This window comes from Protobothrops mucrosquamatus, unplaced genomic scaffold (assembly GCF_001527695.2).
Source record: "Protobothrops mucrosquamatus isolate PMUCROS unplaced genomic scaffold, P.Mucros_1.0 scaffold25, whole genome shotgun sequence".
In the NCBI taxonomy this organism is placed as follows: domain Eukaryota; kingdom Metazoa; phylum Chordata; class Lepidosauria; order Squamata; family Viperidae; genus Protobothrops; species Protobothrops mucrosquamatus.
The window spans coordinates 192,821-217,603 of record NW_015386410.1 but is presented as its reverse complement, the minus strand read 5'-3'; the positions used below and the strand labels follow the sequence as shown (position 1 = coordinate 217,603).

General features: G+C 40.5%; 1 protein-coding gene across 1 annotated transcript in view; it reads left to right on the top strand.

The window, feature by feature from the left end:
• IZUMO2 (IZUMO family member 2) overlaps positions 1 to 8,870 on the top strand; it is a 26,928-nt gene extending 18,058 nt beyond the window's left edge. The window contains exons 4-8 of the mRNA XM_029283132.1: positions 265 to 351; positions 1,776 to 1,796; positions 3,137 to 3,217; positions 8,070 to 8,193; positions 8,828 to 8,870. Coding sequence (XP_029138965.1) covers positions 265 to 351; positions 1,776 to 1,796; positions 3,137 to 3,217; positions 8,070 to 8,193; positions 8,828 to 8,870 — 356 coding nt within the window. The remainder of the gene's footprint in view (positions 1 to 264; positions 352 to 1,775; positions 1,797 to 3,136; positions 3,218 to 8,069; positions 8,194 to 8,827) is intronic.
• The last annotated feature ends 15,913 nt before the right edge of the window (positions 8,871 to 24,783 follow it).

Below are 24,783 nucleotides of genomic sequence, written 5' to 3'. Positions count from 1 at the left end.
TCTCTCTCTAATTATCTATCTATCTATCTATCTATCTATCTATCTATCTATCTATCTATCTATCTATCTATCTATCTATCTATCTATCTATCATCTATCATCTATCATCTATCTATCTATCTATCTATCTATCTATCTATCTATCTATCTATCTATCTATCTATCTATCTATCTATCTATCTATCTATCTATCATCTACCTATATCTATCATCTATTCTCCAGTCTTTCCCCTCTAAAGAAAGAAATTCTTGGTGTTTCTGCAGATGAGGATCTGCTGGAAGAATTGGTGGACTTCCGGACAAAGGCAACCATGAGTCTCAAGAAAGCCTTAAAGATGTACCAAATACAAGGTTTTGGGTCTTTCCTAATTTCTGCTTCAGGAGTTCTTTTTCTAATCTGGAAATCTTGCCTGTCCTTTCTTTTGCTATTCCATAATAGAAGATATGGATGCATATATGTATAAAGCAATAAAATGGTCTACAGAACATCTATGCAGAGCCTTTCATAAGAGGAACAGCTAAATATACATATATATAATCAAGTTTTAGAAACTAAAATGACTAGAACGGGGCTAATGAAAGAAAGAGTGTAGGTAAACATATTTTTTTATTGTTCCAGAATTTGTCTGATTCTTCTTTTTGGCTAAAAACAATTTAAAATAATAATTAAAATTAACATTAATCAGTGGTATCCAAATGAATTACATTATTAAAATTATGGGTGATGCAAAGAAAATAATAAGTGGAGCAACATTTCTTATTATTTTAAATTTGTAAACCACCCAGCACTGGTGAGAGCTGGACAGCATTAAAAAAAATCAACAAATTATTATTATTCTGTCATTCAAGCAGAAAAAAATCCATACAATATAACATTAATATATGGAACAGACTGTCTCTAGACATTGCAGTGAATTAATTAAACTAATTAATTTTTTAAAAATCAGTTTGTAATGTTTATTGTGGATGGTGCCTTTTAGAGCTTCTGTGAGGCTGTTGTCCATCTGAATATTCTCACCGAAAAGAATTTCCTGGACACTTCCTGGCACTTAGGAATGTTTTTAATGAAAGTTTTCAAATATACAGATAGTCCTCGGCTTACGAACACAATTGAGCCCAAAATTTCTGTTGTTAAGCAAGACAGTTGTTAAGTGACTTTTCTTGCCACAGTTGTTAAGTGAATCATTAAAGCTGTTAAGTTAGTAACACTGTTAAGTGAATCTGGTGTCCCCATTGACTATGATTGTCAGACAGTTAAGTGAGTTTTGTCCCATTTTAAAACCATTCTTGCCACAGTTGTTAAATGAATCACCGCAATGGTTAATTTTGTTACACGGTTGTTAAGTGAAACTGGCTTTCCCATTAACTTTGCTTGTCAGAAGGTCACAAAAGGTGATCACATGACCCAGGGACACTGCAACAGTCATAAATACATGTCAGTTGCCAAGCATCTGAATTTTGATCACGTGGCCATGGGAATGCTGCAATGGGTCATAAGCATAAAAAATGGCCATAAGTCACCTTTTTCAGGGCTTTTGTAACTTTGAACAGTCAGCAAACAAATGATTGTAAATTGAAGATTGTCTATGCAAGCTATTTTTCATAGTTACACAGATTGAAAAGGTATAAAATCTTCATAATTTGCTTCTGTAGAACTGTAACGTTTGGTGTTGCAGCTGAAGGGTATGTGGGAACAATTTGCATGTGAACAAAAATCTACAGATAATATATTATTGGAGGGATGGGCATTCATTTTGGAATCTCTTTCCTTGTAGGTTGTGATGAAAATATATGTGGTAAGTTGCTTGGTTTTAAATGGGTGGGTGGAACAAGAGTCTGCCAGATAAAAGCTAGTGTGGTTGAATAATGAAAAGAGAGGATGTGGCTTGGGAGAAGCTTAGGGGTGGCCCCTGGGGGATCAAGGCAAAAAAACAGAAGTGTGTAGGAAATTATCTTGCACACATGTGGATCAAACAGTGACAAACCACAACAGAGCAGCAAAAGGATGAAAGAATTGTTGGAGGGTAACGGGAGGGGGAGCTGATCCATATGAGCTAGATTAGGTTTCCCAAACTGGATGCATTTAAATGTGGAACTTCTAGAAATCCCAGGCTACATGGCTAATATTTTTGCTTATCATCGCAAAACAGGATACCAGGTTGGGGAAAGTTGAACAATGTGGAGAATTGGCCCAAGGCAATATCTATGTGTTTGCCCCATTAGATGGGTCAGACCAAGGAATCAAGAGCTGTGGTGGCACAGTGGTTAGAATGCAATATTGCAGGCTAACTCTGCCGACTGCCAGCAGTTCAATTCTGACTGGCTCAAGGTTGATGCAGCCTTCCACCCTTCCGAGGTCAGTAAAATGAGGACCCAGATTGTTGGGGGCAATAGGCTGACTCTGTAAACTGCTTAAAACAGTAAAACCAAATCATAAATGAACAAAAAAGATGTAAAAATAGCATTAGTACTTAGACTTATATACCGCTTCACAGTGCTTTACAGCCCTCTCTAAGCGATTTTACAGAGTCAGCCTATTGGCCCCAACAATCTCAGAAGGATAGAAGGCAGAGTCAACCTTGAGCCAGTCAGAATCTGCCAATCTTCTGACAGCCAGCAGTCAACAGAAGTAGCCTGCAGTACTGCATTCGAACTATTGAGCCACCACGGCTCTTAACAGACGATAATAAGCAAAACATACAAAAGAGAAAATTATGAGCAATCTTGGCATATTATCTGTATGTCAAATATTAATAGAAAGGGAAAAAGTATTTCTTCTTTGAAGATGGCCAAACATTAAAAAACAGGTGAGCTTCAACCCCATGATTGCAGCTGCCATCTTGACTGTTGGGCTCCATCCTGCAGACACTCCTGCTATTTTTATAACATAAATTCAGCACAGCCCTTTCTCATGTAAATGGCAGAGTATGGGCTGAATTTATTTTATGTTCTTTGTGCATTGGCTGGGCCTATATATTGTCTTGAGCTGCTCCCATCTATTGCATGAATTGGGGTTGGAGCAGGCGGGTTACCTTGAGCTAGTCATTCCTTGTGTGGAGATTTTAAAAGTTAATTTCTCCCACTTTCTTTCTCTATCCCCCCCATAATACCGTTGCTCATCCTCCCCCTGTTGCAGCAACATTGAAATATGAAGTATTTAATTGTGGAAGATGCCTGCCAACAGAGGCCTATTGCTTGTCACTAAGTCAGTGCTTTGGTAAGTAAAGTTGGAATTTAAGGTGGGAAAAGGACTATTAAAAGTAGTCTTCATTTACCAACTGCAATTTTATAGAACTGTGTCACTAAGTGAAGCAGTCGTAAAGTGAAATGTCACAGGGACATGCTGACTTACAACATCGGTTCCAGCTGTAGTGATTGACCAAATCACTTGCGATTATTAAGTGCAACATCACATGACCGTGACTCGCAACTTCCTGCAGGTTTCCCCATTGACTTTGCTTGTTGGAAACCAGCCATGAAGGTCACCTGCAAAGGGAGATCATGTGACCACAGGATGCTGGCAACCATCATAAATGTGCATTGATTGCCAAGCATCCAAATTCATGTCCCAAAGGTGCTTTTTTTTCTTTGAGAAGTAAAACATTTTCAAAGAAAAAACCCAGGAAAGTCCAGTTGCCTTTTGGAAAAGCACCTTTAGGACAACCATGACCTGGATGCTTGAGAATTGACTCACCCATGACATTTTAAATGTTCTTTTTAATGCCACGATTGTAAGGATGCATAAGTTATTATGTTATGCTGCTCATTGCATGTGTTTATGTATACGCACAGGTGTGTCGTATAGTTCTTTGTAATATTGTAAGGTGATGGTTTTAAAGGCACAAGAGAAATATTTCACAGAATGATTGAAAAACAGGATTTGGTTCAAATAATAATAATAATAATAATAATAATAATAATAATAATAATAATAATAATAATAATAATAGTAAAGTTGGAAGGGACCTTGAAGGTCATCTAGTCCAACCCCCTGCTCAGGCAGGAAACCCTATACCATTTCGGACAAATGGCTGTCCAGTCTCTTCTTAAAAACTTCCAGTGTTGGAGCATTCACCGCTTCTGGAGGCAGGTTGTTCCACTGGTTAATTGTTCTCACTGTCAGGAAGTTTCTCCTTAGTTCTAGATTGTTTCTCTCCTTGATTAGTTTCCACCCGTTGCTTCTTGACCTGCCTTCAGGCGCTTTGGAGAATAGCTTGACTCCCTCTTCTTTGTGGCAGCCCCTGAGATATTGGAACACTGCTATCATGTCCCCCTTCGTCCTTCTCTTCATTAAACTAGACATACCCAATTCCAGCAGCCGTTCCTTATGTGTTTTAGCCTCCAGTCCCCTAATGATCTTTGTTGCTCTTCTCTGTACTCTTTCTAGAGTCTCAGAATCTTTTTTACATAGTGGTGACCAAAACTGGATGCAGTATTCCAAGTGTGGCCTTACCAAGGCATTGTAAAGCGGTATTAATACTTCACGTGATCTTGATTCTATCCCTCTGTTAATGCAGCCTAGCACAAAAGCCTGTTTGTGTGTTGCTTTGACCAGAAGAGGGCAGCACTTAAATTGTTTTGGGACATGACCAGACTGCCATTTTAAAGTACTTTCCTTTACTCTGCATGCCATAGCAAAACAGTATGGCAGCATAAATTGCCCTGCCCTCATTGACAAAGCCTATTCTGCTTCAGTAATTAATCTGCTCAGTTGTGTTTAATTTAATGTGGAAACCAATGCAATAAAGTAATTGGTGGATTCCCTTTTCTTTGTTTCCCCTTGCACCATGTCATCTCTGATAGCAAAAATAACCAGCAATTGCTCTCCTTAATGTATAATGGAGTAGGCTGGGCTAGTGCAGATTGGTGCTTATAAAGTAGGTGGTATAATCACCTCTCAAATTGTCTAACTAACAAGTTGCAGCTGAGAAATGCTCTGTGCCTGTTACCCATTAGTTGGGCTGCTTCTGAACATGAGTCTAGCACTTTTCTGAAGAAGCACTAAACCCATGTCCAAAAGTAGCTTGACAGGTCACAGATGCTAAGGAGAGGTGTGGGGGGGAGCAAAGTGTGAGAGAACAATCAATAAAGAGCAAACCCTGTCTTCTAGTGGCATTGAGCAAGTAGAGGGTCATGCCCAAAAGAACCAAGAACTTCTGAGTTATTGTTGTTTGCCTACAGGCAGAATCTTGCCACACTAAAGCAACTATCTGCATAACTATAGATATACTCTGTAAACTGCTAGGGGGTTTACAGAGTCCTTGCCTTCTTCCTGCCCACCAGACATTCCCAGCTCCTCTGTCTCTTTGCTCTCTGCAAAGGAGCCCCTATCTCCCGCAACTCCAGACAACATTCCATCATATGGAGTGACCAGTGGTGGGATTCAAATATCTGAACATCCGGTTCTCTGCGTGGATGCAGGCCTGGCCTCTGAGGCCTAGAATGGACTTCTGAAAGTGACATCCATGCACTTCCTGTGGGCTGTTCTAGGCCTGGGAGACCTCCTCCAGGCCTACGAGGCCTAGAACGGACTTCCAAAAGCAGCATGGGTTCAGCCGGTTCTCCGAACTCAACAAAATTTAGCTACTGGTTCTACCAGTGACCGAATTCAGGTGTAGCTGGGAAGGAGGCAAAATGGCATATACAAAGGGGTGTTCTCCTCTCTCGAATCCCTTGATGGCAGAAGCAGTAAAACCTGTGGTTACTAATTCTTGATAGAACCAGCAACGTACTGTATATCTGCCCAACTTTGGATCTTATTCCTGGTTGAAACTGACTTTCTGAGTAGCACAGTTATTACCTTCTCTAGTCTTGTTTTTTAAACACAGGTCTACGGCTCTTTCAAAACAGTACCAGGTATATCAAGAGCCTATGTAAGATCCACCGAGCTCCGGAAGGTTCCAGTCAACCTAATAAGAGCAAATACCTCGTAGAAGCCAAGTGTGATTATTCCAGACAGCCCAGGGCAAAGTCATTTCAGTTTGGGGTCATTTCAGGGGTGGAGAGGTGCTCCAGTAGCCTAAAGTTGGTAACTGTAGTGGAATCTCCAGGTAGGCTGGTGGGTGGTGTTAAGAAGGGACTGAGTTTGGAGTCATTGCACTGCAGGATGTGGCACAGACGTGACCTTCCCCAGAATCCTTGAGGCCTTATCTTGCTGTTCCCAGGGAATGGAGTCAGTCTGGGAAGATGTTTGTAACATAGTTGACTTAGCAATAAAACTCCTGCTAAGACTCTTTCCGAGTGGTTCTAGTTGCTTTTGCCTGACACTAACAGGAGCTGGGACATTTACCACATCATCAGTGAAGCACACTATCAGATCATGTCCACAGCAGGAATTATATTTTAATTGTATTTAATTGTAAAACTATATTTTAAAACTGGAGCATCTAATTTGGAGCAACTATAAAATGAACTATAGTATCAAAGCAGTTTCATGTGGATATGTGATAAAAAAATTGTTAACAGGGCACAATGATGCTGTACAGGTTATCCTCGACTTACAACAGTTCATTTAGTGACCTTTCAAAGTTACGACGACACTGAAAAAAGTGACTTATGACTGTTTTTCACAGTTACGACCTTTGGAGCATCTCCATGGTCCTGTGATCAAAATTCAGATGCTGGGCAACCGAATCATAGTTATGACCGTTGCTGTATCCCAAGGTCATGTGATCACCTTTTGCGACCTGACAAGCAAAGTCAATGGGGAAGCCAGATTCATTTAACAACTGGGTTACTAACTGATCAACTGCAGTGATTCACTTAACAACTGATGCAAAAAAGGTCGTAAAATGGAGCAAAACTCACTTAATAACAGAAATTTTGGGCTCAATTGTGGTAAGCTGAAGACTACTTGTATTTACAGGAAGATGAGGAAGAGCTCAGAGTGATTTTAAACATTTGAACATTTATATGTACAATATAATTTTTTTCACAGTTATTGTTGGAAGGAGGGTTTTGAGGCACCTTAGTATATCTGTCTGACCACATTAAAAGACTGCAATTCTTCAGGTCTGAACAAACCACTTTATAATGCTTTTTGATGTTCAAAGGATTCTACACCATGTTATCTGATAATATTATGCAAGAGGGGCACTATTATTCCTATGTTGGAATAACAAATCCAGAACCTGGATGTTGTTGAACTCCTATTCCCAGCACTGCTCACCACTGGCTGGACTATACAGATGGTCCTCGACGTACAATATTTCATTTAGTGATCATTTGAAGTTACAATGCCACTTATGACCGTTTTTCGTACTTACAACCGTAGTGGCATCCCCATGGTTATGTGATCTAAATTCAGATGCTTGGCAACTAACTCATATTTATGAGTTTCAGTATCCTGAAGTCATGTGATCATCTTTTGCAACCTTCTGACAAATAAAGTTAATGAGGAAAATAGATTCACTTAACACCTGTGTTACTAACTTACCAGCTGCAGTGATTCATTTAAAAAGTGTGGCAAGAAAGGCCGTAACATGGGGAAATGTCCACTTAACAACTGTCATACTTAGCAACAGAAATTTTGGGCTCAATTGTGGTCGTACGTTCAGGGCTACTTGTATGCACCTGATGCAGTTCAGCCACATTTGTAGGAGGCCAAGATTATCTAATTATCTCCTAGAGCAGGGGTAGTCAACCTTGGCTCTTTTATGACTCGTGGACTTCAACTCCCAGAATTCCTGACCCAGCTTAGCTTAGCTGGCTCAGGAATTCTGGGAGTTGAAGTCCACGAGTCATAAAAGAGCCAAGGTTAACTACCCCTGTCCTAGAGGTACCCATCCATTTCCGGTCAGAGGATCCTCTTTTGCTGCAGGCCTCTTGTCTCCCTTGGTTATTATTTAGATGAGCCTTTGTGTCTTGGCACAAGGTTCTTTTTTCTGGGGCTGAACCTGAACTCCATGCTTTTTCAGAAATCTGGCTCTTCCATTTTGGAAGCATGAGAAGCTCTGAAGGGTACAGAAGAAATAAACAAGGGTGGATTGGAGTAGACCTTTAGCCCTGGGAAGGAGAAATGGCTGCGTTTTGCTGTTTTGAACCCAAATCTGGGTTTTTTTAATTTCTAGTTGATAACCAAGACCGTCTGGCCCTTCGCTTCGGGGAACCATTGGTGGAACCAGACATCGCTCGGACTGGAGTGGCCATTGTCCTGTGTATGGGCGGAGTGTTGTTCCTGGTGATCATAGGCGTGTAAGTATTGCAAACAACCTGTAGTCCCCATAGAAAGCAATTTTAGTTTAATAATAATAATAATAATAATAATAATAATAATAATAATAATAATAATAATAATAATAATAGTAATAATAATAAAGTTGGAAGGGACCTTGGAGGTCATCTAGTCCAACCCCCTGTTCAGGCAGGAAACCCTATACCATTTCAGACAAATGGCTGTCCAATCTCTTCTTAAAGACTTCCAGTGTTGGAGCATTCACAGTTTTTGGAGGCAGGTTGTTCCACTGATTAATTGTTCTAACTATCAGGAAATTTCTCCTTAGTTCTAGGTTGCTTCTCTCTTGGGTTAGTTTCCATCCATTGCTTCTTGTCCTGCCTTCAGGCGCTTTGGAGAATAGCTTGACTCCCTCTTCTTTGTGGCAGCCCCTGAGATATTGGAACACTGCTATCATGTCCCCCCCCTCGTCCTTCTCTTCATTAAACTAGACATACCCAATTCCAGCAACCGTTCCTTATATGTTTTAGCCTCCAGTCCCCTGATCATCTTTGTTGCTCTTCTTTCTTCCATACCAACGGTGACTACAAGTACTGTACCCCAAGTACCATGCATGAAGATTTTTGAGAGACACTAATTCTGCCTTTCTCCTAGCATTATCATGTACTGGAGAAGTCAGCTGTATCGTTATGTTTAGCTGTGATCTACCCCCTTCCTCACTCCTAAGTGGCGTCTGCTGACTGAGATGCCCTTAGACCTTCAGAATGTGAAGCCTGACCATCCCATCACAACCTTCACGGCACCTTTGCTCACAGACTGGTATTTTGTTTTCTGATCCTCTTCCCTGTGTTTCCCTATAATAAACACAAATCTCTTATGATTGCAAACTTATGCCATAGTTTAAAAAGAGCAGTTCTAGTCTACTTAAAAAAAATGACAAATGTTCTTGTCTGTACAAATGGATTTCTTTTATTTAGGCTTGTCAACTGAAGATCAAGAATACTTTGAATGAAGAAAAGTCACTTAAATGGCCTTTTGGCCTATATATGCAATTAATAGCCCAAAGATTTTAGCAGCATGCGCTTCCTGTACTTGAAACACACCATGTACCTGGAAGTGAGGAAACGTGGTTAAGCAGAGAGGAAGGATTCTTAGATCTGATGGAACCGAAGTGAGTTCTAATCTACATATAATAAGAAACAAAGGTGGTGGTAAATTATACTATTCTGCTGTACAGGTTGTCCTCAAGTTGCAATCATTCATTTAGTAACTGTTTGAAGCTACAGTAGCATTAAGATGACCCATCCTCGCACTTATATCACAGGATCATGTGATCAAAATTTGGGGGCTTGGCAATAGGCATGAATTTACAACAGTTGCAGCCTCCTGGGATCATGTGATCACCTTTTGCGATCTTCCCAGTCAGTTTACAACAAGAAAAGTCAATGGGGGAACTCAGATTTACTTAACTGTGTGATTCACTTAACAACTGCAGTGATTCTCTTAAAAACTGTGGTTAAAAAACGATGTAAAATCAGGCATGCCTCACTCAACAGCCACCTTGCTTAGCAACAGGAATTCTGATCTCAATTATCATACGTTGAGAACCCTCCGTATAAACAAATAAAATAAACTACATAAATTCTTGACCAATAAAAAATAAAGGGAGAAAGGTTCAGTCCAAACCTTTCAGATTTCTGTCTTCTTTCTACCGTGTTTTCATATTGCCTACATATACCACAGGATGATCTTACCCATCAATGTTGTCTTCAAAAAGCATAAAATAAGTATACACATCAGGGAAAGTGACAAAATAGTCATATCTATGAAGGCATTCCCATTTTTTTTTTCTACAATGTTTTTCAGCCTTGGTAAGTTTAAGATGTGTGGACGTCAAGTGCCAAAATTCATGCTGGCTAGGGAATTCTGGGAGCTGAAATCCATACATCTTAATGCTGCCAAAATTGAGAAAATGTGCTTTGGAACTCTTGCTTTTATACTTTTGTTTTAAAGATCAAGGTTTACATTTTATAAATCTTAATTCTGTGCTTGTACAGAAACTCTTCCAGAGATGCATGGAATAGGGAATATCCAGATCCTTTAAGAGGTAAGCATAATTGCCAGTTTTACAAGAAAATCCATTTCGCTAACATCCTTTGATTTTTTTAGGAACAAAAGTAAGGAGAATTAATCTAATGATTTTATTCCTGATCATTTGGGAAAATTCATAGGACTTAGCGGGGTGTTTACTCACACAAGTATGATTGAAGTTGTTATCACAGACTCGCAAACAAGGAACACATAAAGAACAATTTCATTGTATTCTGCCAGACGTCTGTCTTCCACTGAAGAAGAGAAAAGTCTTTTTTAGCTTTTTGTTAACAAAAAGCTCAGCATGGAAGCAAGGAATCTTCACAGTAAGTTAATATATGGGTTGCTTAACCAAGATTTCTCGATTAGACCATAATTTGATGGGCTCATTTTCAAGTCATAAGCACTTTCCATCACAAAAACGGGCATTTTGTTTTAGAGTCTTGTGTGAACCCATATAAAATTTAATGCTGGAATAGGGTATCTTTCTGCCCCATCAGTATATTTGTCCAATTGCCTAAAAGGGCATCTTTAAATGGGAGCAAGAAGAGAGGAATACAGATAGTTCCCAACCTATAATTGGTCACTTTGCGACAGTTTGAAGTTATGACGGACCAATCTTAGGACTAGCCTTCCATCCTTCTGAGATCGGTAAAATGAGGTCCCAGATTGTTGTGGGAGATACGCCGACAGTGTAAACTGCTTAGGGCAGGGGTGTCAAACTGCCAGCCCAAGGGCTGCATGCGTCATGCCAAAACCGCACCCACCCCAGCTCCAGCAATGGGAAAAAAGTCGTGATACGTCACGACCAGTGGTGGGATTCAAATATGTGAACAACTGGTTCTCTGTGTAGATGCCACTTCCAGAAATCCATTCTGGGCCTGGGCAACAAAAAATTAGCTACCGGTTCTGCCAAAGTGGTGTGAACTGGCTGAATCCCATCACTGGTCACAACACGTCACGTGACGTGGTGAGTTTGACACCTCTGGCTTAGAGAGTGCTATAAAGAGAGTGCTATAAAGTACTATGAAGTGGTATATAAGTAAGTGCTATTGCTACTTACAACCCAGATTCCAAGTTCTGACAGCCCCCCCCCCCGAGTGATGTGACCAAACTTTGGGTGCTCAGCAATACAGCTGCATTTGCATCATCCCACAGTCATGTGATTGCATTTTACAATGGTTTTGCCAAAAATTGCACTAACTTCCAGTTTTTGGCAAAAGGGGCTTCTTATTTTGTATCTGTGGCAGCCTCTTCTTAATTATGCATGAATGGATAGTAATCTATTTGTGCACAAGGCATACCAGATTAAAGAATCTTGCTAACATTTATGGCTAATAATATGTTAACATATCTGGAGATGGGAAGACTATTTCAAAAGGCAATGAGTTGAGACATAGAATAAAGCAAAAATCACCCTTTCCTTTCTCCATCCATACCTCCGCAGACTTCTCCATCAAAACACTGTGTGGTGATACGCAGACATGTCCAGCAGTCCAGAATAGGTCCTTCTATCACTGCTGCAAAAAGAGAATGTCAGGGTTGGATTTCAAAAAAGCAATCCTCAAAGCATGCATAGTCTAAATCAGTGTTTCCCAACTTTGGCCACTTGTGTGGACAGCATGGCTGGATGAGGAATTCTGGGAGTTGAAGTCCACACAGCTTCAAGTGCCCAAGATTGGGAAACACTGGTGTAAGTAACAGGTCAAAACTTGTCTGATACTTACTGCAGTCCTCTGAACAAGCTAGAAGGTGCAAAGAAAAAGAAAAGAGGATTGTTTTAGAAATTGAAAACTCTAAGAGACTCTTTCCTAGCTAAATGCATGGTTGATTCACATGCTCAGGAGTACAGAATGCTAAGCAAGTAAAAAATTCAACAATACTGTATCAAGACAGTGGTCCTCCGCTATCTCGTAGCTATAGGTTTTCCTCCAAGGAACAATATTAATATTGGCATCTTCTAAATAAAATACATATTGAACTGATGGGTGAATGCAAAGCTAAGCTAGAGTACTAAGGAAGGGCACTGAATGATATATTGAATATTTTGGATGTTGGACAAAAATAAACTCCAACTCTTCCCCACCACCACCACCTGGCTCCAAGGCACTGGGGAACACTACATAAATCTTGTTTCATTGATGACAAAGTTCCACAATTTCCATAAGGAAAAAGCCATGTTTCTTTCTGCCACAAAAGAAGAGTAAAATTCAAGATGGCAGCTATAGTTGCAGGCATCATTTGAACTTTTTCAGCATATACCCATTGACCCCCGGCAGATGCCCCCCAGTTTCTTGCCATAATAGCAAAGGAACTCTGAGAAGGAAGGACGGGTTCAAAAGGACAAACAACCTGCAGAAGCACCTTTTCCAACTTGCCTTTAAAGGCAAATCAGGGTTTGGATGGAGCTGTCTTCTGCTTGGGTTTCCCTCCTCTCCTCTCGTGCAAATGCTCTGATATTTTTACCTAACTATAGATTTGGAGATACCTTTTTTTCCCAATCCAATATGGATAAGTTGCTTATTTTGGATCCCTTTATCTGCACACCACCCCATTTAACCTGGAATACTTACTATAAAAATAGATTTTCATAAAGCAATGTTTTCCAACCTTGGCACTTTTAAGATATGTGGACTCCAACTCCCAGGATTTCCCAGTCAGCCAAACTGGCTGGGGAATCCTGGGAATTGGAGTCCATATTTCTTATAGGTATCAAGGTTTGGAAAACACTATCATAGAGTTATTAAATTTGCAAAGATGTGTGTGTGTGTGTGTGTGTGTACACATATATATGATGGAGATAGGATGGGCTGGAAGTTTTGCCTCTTCTTTTTCACTCTTCAGGATTGGTACCAAGATCTGCAAATTTCTCCAGAATCTGGTGAATCTTCTTTCTCAGGGAAAAGCGGAGCTGGTACATAGAGAGCTGCCACAGAAAAACTCCTAACAGGAAGGTTAGAAGAGGAGAAAAAAATGGAAGATAAGATGATTCTGAATAAGACTGGGTTGGAAAAGATTCAAAAGCACCCATAGAATAGAATATTTGTAGCTCAACACAGTTGGACTGTGGGGTCCTTGGTGCTCCTGCCCCAGGAACAACTCCAAACAAAAGCTCCAGAAGTTATAAAAACCCATCACTCCCTGCTACATGTGGTCAGCTTTCCCAGAGCCATCTTTGTGTCTGGCTCGCTTCTTCAATAAACTGCAACCTTCTTTCTAAAGCAGTCTCCATTTTGTTTATTCCTGGCTTGGACTGGACCCTGATGAAGATTTTTCTTTCAACAGAGGCAATGACTGAGGCCACATGATTTAAGACAAGATTAAGAGTGGAGTTTTCCTAGTGATTTCAAGCTTCCAGCATCTCTCACTAGTGACTAGGTTGATTTGTAGCTGCCAGATGATGCAATGCAGCAATATGGACGGTGAGTTCTAATCTCACTTTAGGCATGAAAATGGGCCTGATGGCTTTGGACCAATCACCAGGAGACTATGAGTTCTAATCCTGCCTCAGGCACAAAAGCTGGCTGGATGACTGAGCCAGTCACCTTCAGCCCAACCTACCTCATAGGAGAAGAAAGGAGTATTAGGTATGTTTACCACTAAATAAATAAGGAGCACGAGTTTCCAACCTCTGGTTATGGAGAACAGTCCACTTTAGTAATTGCATTTATAGAGATAATCAACAGGGGATTATTTCCTGAAGGCAGATTGTACCCACAGTCCACACTCAGTTGCAATCCCTACCCACGTTTCTTCTTGCTCACCTTTCCACTGTGTTCTTTTGATGGTTCTTAACTGGTTAATAATGTGTAATTTGATCGACATCACTCCTCGGACATCTACAAAAAGTCATTCACAGATGTCACCCTGTAATCCTGACTTAATCTCAACCCTTCCCAGCCCTGAAGGGTCGCACCTAAAATTCGCTCGTAATTCCTCTGAAGGAAAGTGCCGTGCAAATCTGCCAAGGCTTGGATATGCCGTGTGATCAGGGAAGGGCGGTTTGGCAGGTCATCTGGCAGGGTTTCCTTCAGCAGAGACACCACCCATTTCAAGAAACGGGGGTCACACTGAAGGCAGCTGGCCACCCCCTGGAGGGATAAGAGGCCTAAGAAGAAAGCCAGCAGACCCTGGAGCACCATGACATGGCCAAGAGTTTACAGGACTGTAAACTGTCCCAAGGCAACCGCTTTCCTGATGTCTCCAATCACAGGAGAAAGTCTACCTCCATGACCCAGGGAAACGTTGCCAAGGAGAAAGAACAAATCGCCAGGCAGTGGGTGTGGGCATTTGTGATGCTAGGAATAGAACAGGAAGTGATGTTCGATGCTGTATAAGCCATTGCTGATGTCGCCTTGGCACAGGAAGTGCTACTTTTGATTTCTGGTTCCCATGGCTACAGCCTCTCTGCTCGGATTGCTTCTATGGGCTGTCCCCATGCAGCTGGCCGGTACCTGCCTCCGTTGCTGGCCAGATGCTGCTGCCTATTTTATTTACGATGTTAACTTGCTGCTGCAACAGGATACAGCAGCCTCTGATCGGCTGGGGACACTTTTCCTGGGGAATGTCAAAGAGCTTGCTTCGTATGCCAGCGGATATTTGGGTATATAGAATTAAGGGAAGAGCTGAGCAGGGTCGCCTCTGATAGGAACTTCTGATGAGTGTCAAATGCCCATTTCTGAATCACAGACTGTGCCAGGCTAAGGTACAAACTCTGGTTTTGACGTCTGTTTTTGCTAGAGGCTCTAAGAGAAAGCCTGAGAAGCAGAAATAAGTGCTCTTAAAGAAACCTGAGCACTAATTATATGAATGAATGAATGAACGAACGAACGAACGAACGAATGATCGATCAACCTTTATTACAGATCACAAACTGACAAAACTGCCTCACTACTTTGAACATTGTAATGGTTTTATTGAGTAGTTGTAATATAGAAATTGAGGTTGAAGAAAATCTGCTACAGTTAAAAATGTGTTTTTAGGCCTTCTAAAACAGAACATCTTAATGTATCAGAAAGCAGTTCTGCCTTTTTCTCAAATTCAGCTCATTGGATTACTGTTGTTTAGGAGAAGTGCATCAAAATGTAGGCTGTTCACAGTAGTTACCATCTAACAAAAATGTTAGGTTGCCTCTAAATGTTCATAATGGGTTGATTACAGATTTCATTGGAGCAGACAAATTGATGTCAGGTCTTTACTAAACCTGGACAGAATGTATCAACAGAACACAATACATGGGCCAGAGCCACTTTCAACAATCATGTATAAAACACCCGTTCTATACATCTACACACAAAAAGAATCAAGATTACATAGTACAGCACAGATACTAAAAACATCAAAGAGATCATCCAGCAGAAACTGCCACATCATAGCAAGCTAGTTTATACAGGTGGTCCTCGACTTACAACAGTTTATTTAGTGACCATTCAAAGTTACAACAGCACTGAAAAAAGTGACTTGTGACCATTTTTCACACTTATAAACGTTGCAGCGTCCCCATGCCACGTGATCAAAATTCAGATCCTTGGCAACTGATTCATATTTATGACCATGGCAGAGTCCTGGGCACATGTGATCTCCTTTCGCGATCTTCTGACAAACAAGGTCAATAGAGAAGCCAGATTCACTTAACAACCATGTTACTAATTTAAGAACTGCAGCGATTCATTTAACAACTAAAGCAAGAAAGTTCATTACATGGGGCAGAACTCATTTAACAAATGTCTCACTTAGCAACAGAAATGTTGGGCTCAATTGTGGATGTAAGTCGAGGACTACCTGTAGAAGATTTCCAGCCAATCAGGAATTCTAAACAGAGGCTAGCCTGAATTTCAGAAAGTTATTGGTGATTTCATTAAAAATGTGCATGACTTGAAAAAAAAAGAAGAAGAAACAAATATTCCAATTTTTAAAAGCATAACACAAAATCTGTTTGCTAATTCACTCCAATGAAGGACTCAGCCTGGGGATGCTTCCTGAGGAATATTGCTGCATGCATATTCCAGATGTTCCTAAATGCATTCTTTGAATGTGGCAAAAAAACAAAACAAGCACCCCACAGCTTCTTATGTGCCTCAGTTGATCTGGGCGTGTCATAGAAAATATCCAAAACTCTCAGCCTTGGTTGAGAAAACAGGGACCCTTTGCAGACAAATCAACCAGAAAAAGATCCCTCCATTAAATATATAGTCCTATGTGAATGCAAAGTATGTTTGTGTTGGTTTAGTTCTGGGTTTAGCATGAGTGAATAACACACAAGCTGAATGACCTTCATCAGTTTGGCATCCTCTAATGTGTTTGGCCATATTGACTGAGAATGCTAGGCATTGCAATCCTAGTATTTTTTAAGAATGGTAAGTTGGAAAAGACTCCATTACATAGTAGGATAAGTTCTAAGTTAGTCCTGGTCAGTTTTGACAGAATGGAAGAGCACGCTTGGAAGATCTGATAAAGCAGGTTTCCACAAATAACATCTTGTGCGTCTCTCTCTGTTCGCAGAACGAGAAGATATGGAACGGGAGGCTGGCAATCTCTTTCATCATCTCGAACTAATTATACAGAAAAGTAAAAAAAGTAGGAACTGAATTACCATTTTCCTTCTACAAATTGCTTGTGATCTCATGCTAATATGGCATCTCCTAACACAGTGTTTCTCACCCTTGACAACTTTAAGATGTGTGGACTTCAACTCCCAGAATTCCCCAGCCAGCCAAAATCTTAAAAACTGCCAAGGTCAAGAAACACTGTCCTAACATGTTCTGATTGTCAAGAATTTTTGTCTCTTATTTCAAGAAAATTAATAACATTCATAATATTTTTTCTTCAATCCGAAGGGTATGAAGTTCAGCCTGCATGTAGCTGGCCCCAAGAGACTCATGTTATGTAACTAAAACACAATGACAAAATGGCCTAGTTTTCAAAACTCAGGTAGTTTTACAGCTAATCCTCAACTGATCACTCATTCGAAGTTACAATGGCTGTTCCCCCCTCCCCCATCACGTAATCACATTTTGGGTGTTCGGTAACTGGCCCACATTTTTGGCCATTTGTAATGTCCCAAGGTCATGTGACTATAATTTATGTTTTTTGTCAGAAACCAGCATTTTCTTCTGGTTTCCAGCAAAAAAATCCATTGCAGACAATGGGTTTACTTAACAACCACAGCATTCACCTAACAACTGTGGCATTCACTTTACAACACCATGCTTACTTAATGACAGTCACAAAAAAAGATTGTAATATCAGGCGTTGTCATGTGGTGACTTGCTTAACAACTGGCATGATGTTGTTTTGATGATTGTAATTCCAGGCTCCACAATTATGGTTGTAAATTTGAGGACTACCTGTAAAGGAATGGGAATAGGTGGCCACTGAGAGATCTACAGCTATCCTCACTGTTAAATCTCACCCTAAAACAAGTTTATATATTTTACTCATCAGAATGGAGATTATCCATTGTGGAGCCATCATGAATGTCCCCTTTTGGTCTTTCAAAAAGTCAAGAGGCTTAATTGTGGCTTCCGACTCTTAAATATTATCCATCCCTTAATTAAACTCCTACAGTGTTCAATTTTTGGTGGGCAGGATTTTAAGTATATCAACCAATGCAATTAAGAATTCAAGGTGAGAATTTTAGATGTTCTAGATTAGGAGTGTCCAACCTTGGCAGCTTTTGTGGATTTGAACTCCCAGAATTCCCTAGCCTGTTTCAAAATCAAATTCCAACCACTACCCTTGGTTAATCTAAGCAAAATGTGCATTAATTACCTCTTATTACAGGTAATTTATTAGTGAAAAATCAATTGTCCTTTCAAGAAATTTTTATAATCTCTTGTACAATACTTGACTTAATCATTATTTGCACTACATTCACACAGCCTGAAGCAGCTGCTCCTTCTTCTATATCTCAAAAGTCTTGGCCTCTGTTGTCTCCTTTCTTTTTACCAAAAGATCATGAAGTCCTGATGAAGGAGGCAGAGTTGGAAAAAGCAGACTTTATCAAGCGTTTGGAAAAAGCATCAGATCTTTTTGTGAAGGAAAGTAGGTGCCTTTTCTGTTTCCCTCTCACAAATGCTTCCATTTCTGTTCATTCAGAAAGCCGTCGCATCCTGAGCCAGATCATTAATCCTTCTAAGACAAAACTGTCTTCTTGTGAGGAACAGATCTTTTTATACATTAGTCAAGTAACAAAATCTAGCCTTCAGAAATCCAGGATGAATAAAACAGATCCCTTATGATACCAGTTCTTTGAATCAACTCAGCTCTGAGGAAAAAAATATGTTTAAAGCTTTTGAGGAATTAAAACATTTGTGTTTCTGGTTCTTGGTAGGATACTCAACCGAAGCCCTTGTTACTCAGTAGAGTTGGTCCAGATGTAATTACTGCTTTTGAAATTCCAGGGTAGTTTGACGAGAGCCAGTTTGGTTTAATGGTTAAGGCATTAGGTTAGTGTCCTACCTTGGCATAAAAACTGGTTGGGTGACTTTGGGCCAGTCACTCTCTCTCAACACAACCCACCTCACAGGGTTATTGTGGGGAACATGGGATGAGGAAGGAATATTGGATATGTTTGCTGCCTTGGATTATTTATAAAAATAAAAGCAGGATATAAGCAAGCAAACAAATAATGGTTTGCAGTTCTGGAAGAATTTTCTACGGCTCCAAGGTCAACACAATAAACTGAGCAATAAACTGAGCAATAAACTGAGCAATAAACTGAACTGCTTTTGATTCTGTGGTTGTGTTGGTCTTCTACTCAGGAATGTGTCAAGGGTAGTGTTGCAGGATCCAGTCTGAGTTGGTCACTGGCAACAGACGTTTATTCTTCCAAGCTTTCAGACTTGTGCTGGAGCCCAACCTCAGGGAACTTCTCTCTCTCTCTCTCCAGAATGTGTGCACTGGGCTGTTTTGTGTGTAGCATTTATGTGGCGTCTGGTTGTGTGTGGCTTTTAGAGAAGTTCCCTGAGAATGGGCTTCAGCACGACTCTGAAAGCTTGGAAGAATAAACCTCTGGTCGCAGTGACCTACTCAGATTGGATCCTGGTCTTCTATTATCGTCACATTTGTAGTTTTTATTCATTTGAATACCAACATGATTTTTTTAAAAAAAAAATAACAATATATGGCAGCAATATTTTGTCTTTCTGCTGCCAGCTAATGATTATTTGGTATGAGGCAGCTCAGATCTGATCGCCTTACTGAGTTTTGCCTCTCCCCCTCATCCTAGGATCTCAGGGCTTTTCCAGTTGTGATCCCAACAATACAAAAAATGTGTCTGACCTCAAAAGTAGCTTTTTGAGAGTAGAAAAGTCTCTTTTGTGGCCAGTTTTGACTGCCTGTTATGTACACATGAAGGAGACTATTTGAATCCTCCAGGGTTTTTGTTGTTGTTGTTGTTGTTACATTGGAATCAAATAAAAAAATTGAGCCATTGAACAGAAGAACCTAATGTTTTTTATGATACGATGAAACTAATTTAAAAAAAACCCTGAAAAGACCAAATTAGAAGTTAGAACCAAAGATATACAACTTTACCTCACCAGTCCTTTCAGAATTGAAACAGCTCCTTCTGAAAGAATGAATAGGATTCAAGAAAGAATACTTGCCTTAGGGATATTGATTTAATTTTTTCATTGACAACTCCTTTCTCCGAATCAAGAAGCCACATACATTGTACATAACTTGTAAAACAGCCTGTTTCCAGAGTTCAGCTTGAACAATAAGTACAAAGCCATTTTGTTCAGGAAAATTAAAATAAATGCTGCATATGTGAATGTGTGTATGGGATGGTTAGAAGAATTGGCAGCAGACTTTTTAGAGCAGTATTTCTCAACCTTGGCCATTTTAAGATGTGTGGACTTCAACTCCCAGAATTCCCCAGCTAGCCATGCTGACTGAGGAATTCTGGGAGTTAAAGTTCACACATCTTAAAGTGGACAAGGTTGAGAAATATCGATTTAAAGCAATGAACATACCAATAGAGACAACTTAAGAGATGGGGTGTGAAATAACTTTGGACAGGATACTGAATTTGTGACCAGGAGTGAAAGAAATTTGCTGGAATTCGTGCTCTGATGTTCATCCCTTCTCTGTTTTATGTCTTCACAGTCTGCAGTTTTTCCTGTGGTGAGTCCATCTGTCTAAACAGGCCAGAATCCTGTTTGGTCCAAGAAACCCTGTTTCAAAAGAAGTTTTCTATGATCCTGTGTGTGAATCTTTGTCTATTATCAACAGTGGGGCACATTTGTTCCTCCTAACTCCAAAATGAACTCTCTACTCTGCAGAGCAGGGCAAAGCAGTCTTTCCTGTACCCATCCTGATGGGGCTGAAATCTCATTACCGTATAAATTGGTTCACCCTACCCACCCTGGGGCTTGGAGGAAAAACCAGAATTCTAATTTGAAATAAACCTAACAGTGTTTCCCCACTTAATATCTCCAGAAGCACTGGACAATTCACACAAGCCTTGGTAGGAGAAGGCTAGCTGAGAATTAAGGGAGTTAATATTCCAGACATACGGAGAAATGTTACAAATATAGTGATGTCTATATAAGATCATAGGCTGAGCCCTTAAGCCAGGCATTGCAGGTCTACATCTGTTCTCCACTTTATTCACAGTCTCTAGGGCTGAACATTTGTCAGCAAATCTGCAAATAATAGCAGCACATTTTTCTTTGCTTTCTTTCCCCCTTAAAACTGAGCAAAATGGATGCCTGAATCCTTCAAGGAATGCACGTAATTCAATTTCTAGAACATTTAAAAAAGAGGGACAAAGGACCAGAAATTCCTGCCCCACCCACTTCAGGGTTTTTGTTAAGTTATGGTTACCATCCACTTGGTCTTCTAGCCTCCAAAACAACAGAGAAAGGGAGGTATACTCCTTGGACTCAAAAATAATGTAGATCAATGGGATAAGGATTAAGGGGACAGGACAACAATTCTAGACTGACCAGGTCAATTTTATCTGGACTTCTAAAGGCAAAGTGCATAATGTGCTGTTTAAATTCACTGAATGGGTTCAGACCTGGAGCAAATCCACTGCAATCAGCAATTACAATACTGTAATTACAGTAAAACCCCATTGATTTCAATAAGTCTATTCTAAATATGATTAAATCTAGGCCTAAAATATAATAAGCTTTGAATGTGATATGGATTAATTCAGATATAATAGCAGACTAGGGTTCCCCCACCACCAACAACCACATTTAAATTTCATGCAAACACCTCACTTGTATTAATTTCCTCTGGGCTCACTACCCCCTACAGTCCCTGTATGTCACCTCGACAAGCTTCGATGAAGACTGGAAGAATGCCAACTATGGTTTGAACCCGAGAGTTCATCCAGGATCTGTCTCATGCTGGGGTTCAAAAATCATAATAACCGTTTCCCTTTGCAAAGGGCGTGTGTGCCTTTCACGTGCACTAAAGCGTGACTCATGTTATTGTCTAACTTGACTTTTTCTCCACTTGTAGATAGGGCAAGTCTGGCTAAGAGTATGGGTGTTTATGCTGCACAGGATAAGGAGGGTCGATCTAACAGCATCTCATCCATCACTTCCACAGGCCAATCGCGGTTTCGACCTTACGAAGTGGTACAATGCAGAAACTGCCAAATTTTCAAAGTTTCCTGCTATGACCTCAGAATATGTGCAGGTGATTGTCTTTTGCCATCTTTCTCCCATACGACTTAACTTCTCCATCTCTCTTTGCCTCCATTGAAACAAACTGCACATATAAAATACGCTGAAATCCAATAATGGTAGGTTGGACATTTAAGAAGACCATAAATTCAGAATCCCTTAGTGGTGAAGAGGGAAGTAACAACCTACTTGTGATTCATAAAAAAGCTGCTTTAAAACTCACAGATTTTGACCTCTGTGGTTATAGGGTAAAATCTAAGATGTTTCATTTTTGAGATGACACAGGGAATGAAGTAGGCCTGGAATCAAACATCAGGCTATTAAACTATTTAGGCAGCCTTGGCTAGATCATTCTTCAGCGTACGTCTGTTTCACAACATTGCTGTGGGACTAACAATAACATGGAGAGGAAAACTAGACATATTCCTTAATGGAATAGGATTAAAATTATAACAAAGCTTCTCCTTCATCCCTCACTGATACATAAAATTGTTTCACTCTGGACCTCTTATCAAGGGAGTTTTAACTTAGCTCTTTGCCTTTTACTTGCTTGCCTCTAAGTAAAGAATGAAAATTGGTTCAAGAACAATTCAAGAACAAGTACTTGGCCCTATTTCTCCAAAAGTTCCTTCTTGCTCAATGAATATTGCCATTTTCACAAAAGAATAACCCACACAAGTAATAAGTTGCCAAACACTCATCAGGAACATTATTTTCAAGAATAATGTTGAACCATTATTCTTGAAATAATGAAACCAAGGAGAGAAGCAATAAATTAAACCAAGGAGAGAAGCAATCTGGAACTAAGGAGAAACTTCCTAAGAGTGAGAACAATTAACCAATGGAACAAATTGCCTTCAGAAAGAGTCTGGCCAGCTGTTTATCAGAAATAGTATAGGTCTCCTGCTAGAGCAGGGGGTTGGACTATATGACCTCCAAAGTCCCTTCCAACGCTATTACTGTTACTCTGTTACTGTTACATACACTCCATTATTATTTGTTTTTGGCTATGTGTGGAAAGCTCCCCTCCCCCCTTTCAGAATCACTGATTCCCTTAACTCAGGGGTCCCCAACCCCCGGTCCGTGGACCAGTACCGGGCTCCGGCATGCCAGCAACCGGGCCACACAAATAAGCAAAGCCCCATCTGCAACATGCAGGCAACACACAAAACCATGCACCTTCCGGTCCACGGAAAAACCTCTCTATGGAATCGATCCCTGGTGCTCAAAAGGTTGGGGATCTCTGCCTTAACTGAGTCGGGCAGAAACCCTGAACCTCCCCCCAAGCTGGCTGCAATCCTGCCAAGAAATCTGTGCCTGAAGGATTATAGATCATCCATAAAGAAATCTGCCATGTTCTAATACATAAAGAAAAGCTACAGATCTGCATAACGTTAATACTTTGGCCATGCTACAGTCCTAGAAAGAGATTTATTACATAAGAGAGATTAAATGAATGATGCAAGGTTTCTGTTTTGGTTTTTCTCTTTTCTGCAGGACCCAATGTTGTTGCAGCTGTGTTGATAACCCTTACGGTCTTGCTGGGGGTAGTGGGAGTTGCGGTATGGTGAGTTGCTTAGCATTTATAGAATCAGAGAATGGCAGAATTAGGATTATTTAGGCTATTGAACCCTAGCTTGTTACTCAGCACAGGTATTAAATCGATGCATCCTGAACAGATGTTTGCTTGGACAATCCAGCAAAGAGATGCCCACTATCTCTCTGGGAAATAGATTCAGTTGTTGATCATTCTTGCCATTTCCCTTTACATTCAGGAATTTGCTTTCTTACAGCTTTAGTATTCCATTTTCATTCCCCCCATAATAGATTTCAGGTACTTCCAGAGCCCTGTTATTTCATCCCTCCCCTCCTCCCCACCCCCCACCCCAAATCTCAAGATAAACTTAGCTAGTTCCTTCCATTTTTCCTTGCAGGATTTAACGTTTGTTGCATTCTCTGAACCCAGAGGTTTGAACCCTTCTTAATGTGCAAGACCAAGATCCGGGCTCCATTCTCCATTCTGGTGGGGAATCACCCATACTTATCATTGGGGGCATTGTGTATGTGGGTAAATCGGTTTATTGCAGCTTGACATCCTCCAGCTGCTGGGAATGTTTCACTTAGTGGTAGGTGCTAAGTTGGAAGAAACTCATGCAGAATACCAATTACTTTGAGACTAAGGAAATGAGGCACGAGTATTGCCTAGCTAGTCAATGTTTCAGAACGAGCTATGGGTTCAATAAATATCTGATGAAATCTGAACAGTGCTACAAGTTGATAAAGCAATTTTATTTTGGGCCCATTTTATATAAGTAGTCCTTGGGTTACAATGGCAGTTGGAGCTGGAATTTCCATTGCTAAGCAATGCAGTCACAAAGTGTGACATCACCTGACTGCACTGCTTAGCTTCAGAAGCCCAGGATCACACTGGTTGTTAAGCGAGGACCTGACATGATTGCAAGGGTATAGATTACTATGGAGTGTCAGTGATTCCCACAGGTAAGTGGGTGGGTGGGTGCTGTGGGTGGGCACTAGAGAGCATGGGCAGGGAAGAAAGTGGCAGGAATAGGAAGCAACTTGAGACTTCTTGGCAGCTTCCCCATTGACTTTGCTTAGGGAAGCTGACAGAGAAAGTCACAAATAGCAATTACATAACTGCAGGACAGTGCAAACTGTTGTAATTGCAGGGCAGTTGCCAAGTGCCCGAATCATGATCTTTGACCTTGGGGAGGCTGCAACAACCGCAACTTCATGGACTGCTTGTAAGTCCTCCTTGTTCAGCACTGTCTTAATTTTGAATGGTTCCTGAACCAGTGGTCATAACCCAAGGACTACCTGTAGCACTGGGTGTCCACAAATCTGACAGTGTTTCCC